General features: G+C 37.8%; 1 protein-coding gene across 1 annotated transcript; it reads left to right on the forward strand.

Annotated features, from left to right (window-relative positions):
• Positions 1-6,359: 6,359 nt before the first annotated feature.
• Positions 6,360-8,410, forward strand: LOC133321522 (retinol-binding protein pinta-like; the record flags this gene model as incomplete). Its single annotated transcript, XM_061530605.1, has 2 exons — positions 6,360-6,661; positions 8,173-8,410. Coding segments are annotated over exons 1-2 (540 nt in total), but the record flags the coding sequence as incomplete, so codon positions are not given.
• Between the last annotated feature and the right edge of the window lie 222 nt (positions 8,411-8,632).

Below are 8,632 nucleotides of genomic sequence, written 5' to 3' on the forward strand. Positions count from 1 at the left end.
AATTTCAGCGAATTCGGTTCAAAACCGCGCTCAAGAACCCTAAAATACCGATAATTGGGGGGTACCCTTATATGGGGGCTACCCGAAAAAATTGACCTATATTTATAATTTTTAGTGTAGAGATTTGCTACCCAATAAGAACTAAAAATACCGAATTTCAGCGAATTCGGTCGAAACATGCGATCAAACCCCCCAAAATACCGCAAAATTGGGGGTACCCTTAAAAGGGGGCTATCCCAAAATATGGACCTGTATTTATAATTTTTTGTGGAGACATTTAGTACCCAATACGAACCCAATGTAGCAAATTTCAGCGTATTCGGTTGAAAAACGCGCTCAAGAACACAAAAATACCGAACATTTTGAGGTACCCTTATATGGGAGCTATGCCTAAACGTGGACCGATATGTCCCATCTTCGAACTTGACCTGCCTGCAGACAAAAGACGACTCTGTGCAAAAATTTGGCGATCTATCTCAACTCGTTTAGACGCTAGAGTGATTACAACAGACGGACAGACGGACGGACAGACGGACATGCTTAGATCGTCTTAGAATTTTACGCTGATCAAGAATATATATACTTTATATGGTCGGAAGTGATTATTTCGATGAGTTACAAACGGAAAAACAAAATTAATATACCCTCCATACTATGGTGGAGGGTATAAAAAGGGGGTTATATGGGGACTACCCCAAAAAGGGTGCGAATATTAATAATTTTTGGTAGGGAGATTTGTTACCATATGCGACTACAAAATACCAAATTGCAGCAAATTCGGTTGAAAAACGCGCTCAAGAACCCCAAAATATCGAAAATTGTGGGTACCCTTATATGGGGGCTATACGAAAAAATCGACCTAAATTCAAAATATTTTGTGGAGAGATTTGGAATCTATTAAGAACTCAATGTACCAAATTTCAGCGTATTAGGTTGAAAAACGCGCTCAAGAACCCCAAAATATCGAAAATTGGGGGTACCCTTATATGGGGGGCTACCAGAAAAAATGGACCTATATTCATAATTTTTTGTGGAGTGATTTGGAACCTATTTAAAACTCAGTGTACTAAATTACAGCCAATTCGGTGGAAAAATACGACCAAAACTCCCAAAATACTGAAAATTAGGAGGTACCGTTATATGGGGGCTACCAGAAAAAGTGGACCTATATTTATAATTTTTTGTGGCGACATTTAGTACCCAATAATAACCCAATGTACCAAATTTCAGTGTATTATGTATTATTTTCTGATGTTTCAACATCGTGGTCTTCCTTTGCATCCATCAAGTACAATTCGAGGTCTTCCTGGCCTTCTTCTTAACGGCTCGGTTTCACGATTATTTGCCTGTTGTCCCGGAGTATCTTCTAATTCATTCTCCCGATTTTCTCCAGCTACTATATTTTCTTTTCCCTGAGAGTAATTTACTGGCTCAATTTCACTCGTTTCAAAATCTTGATTTGATCCTTCTTGATAAACTTGAGGAAAGGATTCTATACAGATCTTTCCTTTTGCTCACGTTATACACTCAATCGGATCACTCATATCCTTTATATCAATTCTACCTACCGTATTTCTCTTTATCATTTCCTTCATGCAGCTAAAATTAAATTGACCATATCGATTATGCCATTTTATTGCCTTCTCGTTAGCTCTTGAAACATTATGAAACTTATTTTGTGTTCTCCGTTCATATATGTTCAAACCGTTCTTCTTAAACGCGGTTATTGCACACTTGCACTGGTCATCCCAAATCTTGACTGAATTCCTCTCAAAAATTACTCTTGCACCATTGTCTGTTGCTTTAGCTACCGACATAAAATTATGAGGGATGGATGTAACGTGCAGAACATTCTTAAATGCTACGTTTATTTCTCGTAGAAATACGTCACCACGGCCTAAAGCTTTTACATTAGTATTGTTCGGCAATATAACAACTTCTTCACATTCTGTATATTTTGTAAATTAATCACGCACACAGCATAAATGGCTAGTCGCTCTGCTATCAATGCACCAATCATTTTCACCATTATTCTCATTTTTGCTATTGGCTCCCATTAACTGTGTCATAAGGCAGGAACTTCTTTCACCTTTCTTTGGTTGCGTACACTTAGCTGCAAAATGTTCGGCTGACCACATTTCTTGACGAATTCTTTCTTATCGGTCTTCTTGTACGTTTTCAGTTTTCTAAACTGTTTTTCTCTCATTTTCATAAGCGTTTCACCTCTTTGGTCATCATTTGCACATTTTTCTGCTTCACCTTGTCTTACTGCTTCTTCCAATAACTTCACCTTTAAGGAAGTGATTTTAGACAGCTCGTCGCGAGTCTCTTTTGCGATTTTCATAATTCGTTAGCAAACTTGATAGCAGCATTATAACCAAAATCTCATCTGGGCAACTAAACCTCAACTTCATTCAGATTATCAAAAATTGTCCTAAACTCATTTAGATGATTCACCATCTTATCATTAACATTATCTTCCTTTGGTTGATGCGTCTCTTTCAACATCATCCACGCCTGCTCCGCCGATTTGCAATCCTCTAAATGAAGAATTTGATTTGCCTTTACATAAAAGCAATATCAATGTCAACACCTTTTCATTCCTGATTTCAAAAACGGCTGCTCCTTCGGGTTTTATTTCTCCTCCACATGCAATTCCCCTTAAATCCGAATGGATTAGGAAACATTTCATTTGAACACTCCATAATTGCCATCGTTCAATTTCTCAACTTGCAGATTCATCTTCACTTGTGTTCACGCTTTTTCGGGGTTTTTCCAATTGTTTCTTCAATTATCAATTCACACAGAATTTTTCTTTTTCCATAGCCTGAACGTCGATGTGTTTTCATGGTAATACAGCACTTCAGGTATAGAGCCACATTTCCCCCTATGATTTATTGACTTCCATAGTCAGGTCTATAATTCTAGATAGACCTTCCCCATGGTTAAAAACCCGTCGTTCATAAGTTATGAAGTCGGGTGATATATTGATGGATATCATAATAGAGAGGTAGTCTGACCCCAGCGATATAACGGTTTCTAGGGAAGGATAACCCGGAGACAATTTCTCGACTTGCAGATTCATCATCTCTTGCTTTCACGCTTTTTCGGGGGTTTTCCCATTGTTTCTTCAATTATCAATTCACACAGAATTTTTCAAGTAATTTTTTTAATATAACCCGAAAAATGAACCTATATTTTTGTAATTATTAGTGGTCGAAAAACGCGATTAAGAATTCCAAAATATCGAAAATTGTGAGGTATTGTTATATGACCTTTATTTATAATTTTTAATGGAGAAATTGGGTATCCAATATGAACGCAAAGTGCCAAATTTCAACAAAATCGGTACAAATACGCGCTTAAGAACCCCAAAATGTCCAAACCATTAGGGGGGGCGAGTACCCTTAAAAGGGACCGATATAGCTCATCTTTGAACTTGACATGCCTGCAGACTAAAGACAACTCTATGCCAAATTTTGCTGATATATCTCAATTCATTTAGATACTAGAGTGATTACAAGAGACAGACGGACAGATGGATGCTTATATCGTCACCGAATTTTACGCTTATCAAGAATATATATACTTTTAGGGTCGGAAATAATTATTTCGATGAGTTACAATAAACTCAATATGTCCTCCATGCCTCGGTTCTGAATTATTTGTTGAATTTGTTCATTATACCCTTCACCACACTCTGGTACAGGGTATTATGTGTTTGTGCATATGTTTTAAACACGCAAAGGGAATCGAGATAGACCCATGGTTCCTTTTGAGAATATGCATAGAATCATTTTCTGAGTCGATTTATGCATGTCCGCCCCCCCTGTATTTTTGTGAAGAAAATTCAGGTCGCATTTATGATCCGATTTGGATGAAATTTGGCACAGGTCACTTAATTGGCCCAAGGACGAACTCTAATGAAATTGGAGAAAATCGGTTCAGATTTAGATATAGCTCTCATATATAGTTTCGTCCAATTTTATGTAATTGGTGCACCATACTGCCAATATTGATTCGATTGAGGCAAAATTTTGCACAGAGTACAGAATTAGGTCTAGATTGATATGTGCCAAGTTTTGTTGAAATCGGTTCAGATTTAGATATAGCTCCTATACATAGTTTCGTCCGATTTTTGGTAAATGGTGCACCACTTACTTACTTATTTAGCTGGCTTGTTACAGAACAGTTGTTCCATAAGCCGAGCTTAGAAAAGATTTCCAAGCGCGTCGGTCTTGTGCGCAAGTCCACCAATTTGGAAGACCACGTTCCAAGATGTTGTTTTCTACTTGGTCTTTCCATCTAAATCGCGGCCTTCCCCTTCTACGGGAACCATCAGTAGGCTCATTTTTATATGCCTTTTGAGCTGGGGCATTTTCATTCATCCGCACAACATGGCCTAGCCACCGTAGTCGCTGCGGCTCAATACGACTGAGTATGTCGATGTCCGCGTATAAATTGTAAAGCTCGTGGTTCATTCGACGCCGATATTCACCGTCGACGCAGATTGGCCCGTAGATCTTTCGGAGAATTTTTCTCTCAAACACCCCAAGAGCTGCCTCATCTGCTTGCGCAAGTACCCATGTTTCTGATCCATATAATAGCACGGGTAGTATCAGCGTCTTGTAATGTGTGAGTTTGGTCTGGCAGGAGGTTGCCTTGTTTCTAAACTGCTTACTTAGACCATAGTAGCATCTGTTGGCCATCACTATCCTTCTCCGAATTTCAAAACTGATGTCATTCGTTTTATTTATGGCGGTACCAAGGTATATAAAGTCTTTAACTACCTCGAAGCTGTAGTTCTCAAGTTCCACAGTTGATCCGAGTCTACTGGACGTCTTGCGCGTTGATACCATCAGCTTGGTCTTCTCGCCGGTTACTGCCAGACCCACTTTGGCAGACTCCTTTTCAATTTGTTCAAAGGTGGATGTTACCGCTCGCAATGTTCGACCCATTATATCGATGTCATCGGCGTAGGCGAGTAACATGTGTTGTTTGGTGTACAGGATGTAGTAGGTAGTAGGATGTTAAATCACACGACATACTGTCACCTTGTCTGAATCCTCGTTCGGTATTGAAGGGCTCCGATAGGTCCTTTCCTACTTTAACTGCTGACCTTGTGCCACTTAAAGTTATCCTGCATAGCCGTATTAATTTTGCAGGAATGCCGAACGCAGACATGGCTTTAAACACCTCTGAACGGATAGGGCTGTCGAATGCGGCTTTATAGTCGACAGATATGTGGTAAGTGTCGATGTGTTTTTTGTGAGTCTTTTCCAGGATTTGGCGCAGAGTGAAAATCTGGTCAATGGTGGATTTGCCAGGTCTAAAGCCGCATTGGTATGGTCTGATAATGTCATTGGCTTCAATCGTTTACACAGCACACTGGATAGCACTTTATATGCGATGGGAAAGAGACTTATTCCTCTATACTTGGCACATGTCGTCTTGTCTCTTTTTGTGCACGAGACACAGGATGATGAGGTTCCAATCATTGGGCATGCATTCATCTAGCCAAATTGTGCTAATCAGCTGGTGCATGCTCCTGACCAGCATCTGGCCACCAGTCTTGAATAGTTCGGCTGGTAACCCTTCGGCTCCTGCTGGTGCACCAAACTCCCAATATTTGTCCGATCAAGAAAAAATTTTGCACAACGAAATGAAATAGGTCTAACTTGATGTCTGTTGATGTTTGTTGGAATCGGTTCAGATTTAGATATAGCTCCCATATATAGTTTAGTCCGATTTTATGGTGCACCAAACTCCCAAACTTACTGGTTTTTTAAATGCCCACCTTGGATTTATTTATTTATTTATTTTTTTTTTGTTTCGATAACGAATCCACTGTACTCAACCACGTCGCCGTTATGCAGACAACCAATAGTTCATACTAGGTTAATTATATTCGCTTAATAAGACTCATACTGATAATCTGCCTCGACAAGTTTTTAAAAAAAGTTCAATTTATAAATAAATAAAAAATATGTAAAATAGTAGTGTTGCAGTACATCTGCTGCAGAGTGGGTTGATTGATCGCTTAAATTAATACATAAAAACAATGAAAATTACAATATTAAATTGCGAACTACGTGAGGGTAGTAGTTAACAAATAATTGAATAAATTACAAATAATGACCTATATTAATTGAATTACAAAGTGAACAATCAGTTGTACTGAAAAAAAAAAAATAAAAATAAAAAACATTTATAAATACAAAGTTCAGAAATGAAAGGAGTTACGGAATAGTTATTAAGTTTTTTATAAAATATAAAAAATTACAACAACAATTGTATTACGTATAAAATAAATAGTTGTTTTACTATCATTATTTCGTCGCCCCTTTCACTTGCTAAAAATGTCAAAAATACAACCTTTGCCTGAAAATTTACAAAAAGTAGCAATTGAAGAACTGGGAGAAGTGCCCTCAAGACTCTACGATGATTTACAGGCTTTGGAGCTATGGATTCAACAGCAACCACATTTAAGGGCTCGAACGGATCATCAATTGTTAGTGCAATTCTTGAGAGGCTGTAAATTTAGCCTTCAACGGGCCAAGGAGAAATTGGAGAGCTATTATAGCCTAAAATCAAAATATCCTGAGCTACTAAATCCCACAGATGTTGATGCACCACAGCTAAGGAATTTATTTCAAATGGGGTAAATATATATCAAATATTTATACCCTTCACCACACTGTGGTACAGGGTATTATGTCTTTGTGCATATGTTTGTAACAGGCAAAAATAATCGAGATAGACCCATGGTTCCTTTTGAGAATATGCATAGAATCACTTTCTGAGTCGATTTATGCATGTCCGTCCGTCCGTCTGTCTGTCCATGTTAAATTGTAAACAAAGTACAGGTCGCATTTATGATCCGAATTGGATGAAATTTGGCATAGGTCTCTTATTCGGCCCAAGGACGAACCCTATTGAAATTGGGAAAAATCGGTTCAGATTTAGATATAGCTCCCATATATATATTTAACCGATTTAATGTAAACACGAAAATTGGTACAGCCTAATCATTTAGGTCTAGAATGATGTCTGCCAAGTTTCGTGAAAATCGGTCCAGATTTGGATATAGCTCCCATATATAGTTTCGTCCGATTTCATGTAAATCGCGCACCAAAGTCCCTATATATCCTTCGATTTGCACGAAATTTGGCATAACGTACTGAATTGAGCCTAAAATTATGTCTGCCAAGTTTCGTTAAAATCGGTCCAGATTTAGATATAGCTCCCATATATAGTTTCGTCCGATTTCATGTAAATGGTGCACCAAAGTCCCTAGATATCCTTCGATTTGTACGAAGTTTGGCATAACGTACTGAACTGAGGCTAGAGTAATGTCTGCCAAGTTTCGAGAAAATCGGTCCAGATTTAGATATAGCTCCCATATATAGTTTCGTCCGATTTCATGTAAATGGTGCACCAAACTCCCTAGATATCCTTCGATTTGTACGAAATTTGGCATAACGTACTGAATTGAGGCTAGAGTCATGTCTGCCAAGTTTCGTGAAAATCGGTCCAGATTTAGATATAGCTCCCATATATAGTTTCGTCCGATTTCATGTAAATGGTGCACCAAAGTTCCTAGATATCCTTCGATTTGTACGAAATTTGGCACAGCGTACTGAATTAAGCCTAGAATTATGTGTGTTAAGTTTCGTAAAAATCGGTTCAGATTAAGATACAGCTCTTATACATAGTTTCGTCCAATTTTATGTAAATGGTACACAAAAGTCTCTACATATCTTTTGATTTACACTAAATTTTTCATAGTGTACTGAGTTGAGTCTTGAATGACGTGTGTTATGTTGCGAGTGAATCGGTTCCGATTTTATGTAAATGGTCCACTAAAGTCCTTATATATCTTTCGGTTTGCACGAAATTTGGCACAGTGTTATGAATTAGGTGGTTTATGTTTCCTAAAATCGTTGAAATCGGTTCAGATTTAGATATAGCTTCTATTTAGTATAGGTTGCAATTTCATTTTAGTGGTCCATTAAAAATGTGACGTCTGTTAGGATTCATCTGTTGAATATACCCAAAGTTGTGAAGGGTATCATATAGTCGGCCCCGTCCGACTTTACTACTTTCCTTACTGGTTATATTTGACTTTTGGACTTTTTTCTATAATTTATATTTTTTATTCCTTCTTTGTAGTTGCATTGTCCCCCTGCCCAGACCCTTGAATGATTGTGGAACACGAATTATGCTCTATCGTTATAATTACCCTGTGGATAAATTCTCCATTCAAGATGTAATTTTACTCGATGTACTTCTACATGATATTTTACTAATCGATGACCCGTATGCCTGCATTTATGGTGTTATATATTTGGTGGACTTATCCAGTTTTTCGGCGGGACACATATTACAATTTTCTCCTAGTGTCCTTAAAAAATCACTAACCTATATGGAAAACTCTTTGCCACTGCGTGTCAAAGCAATGGGTCTGATTAATATGCCCACCTTTGCAGAACAATTTTGTAATTTATTTATATCGTTTTTATCGAAGAAATTGAGAGAGAGGGTTGGTTAAGATCCTAGATATTTCAGTAACAATTTAAAAATGTTGTTTTGTTTGCAGGTTTTCTTTTGCAGCAAAAAGCTGGAACATCTG

Source organism: Musca vetustissima, unplaced genomic scaffold (genome assembly GCF_032173495.1).
Source record: "Musca vetustissima isolate MV318-11 ecotype Yass unplaced genomic scaffold, APGP_CSIRO_Mvet_v1 utg389855, whole genome shotgun sequence".
In the NCBI taxonomy this organism is placed as follows: domain Eukaryota; kingdom Metazoa; phylum Arthropoda; class Insecta; order Diptera; family Muscidae; genus Musca; species Musca vetustissima.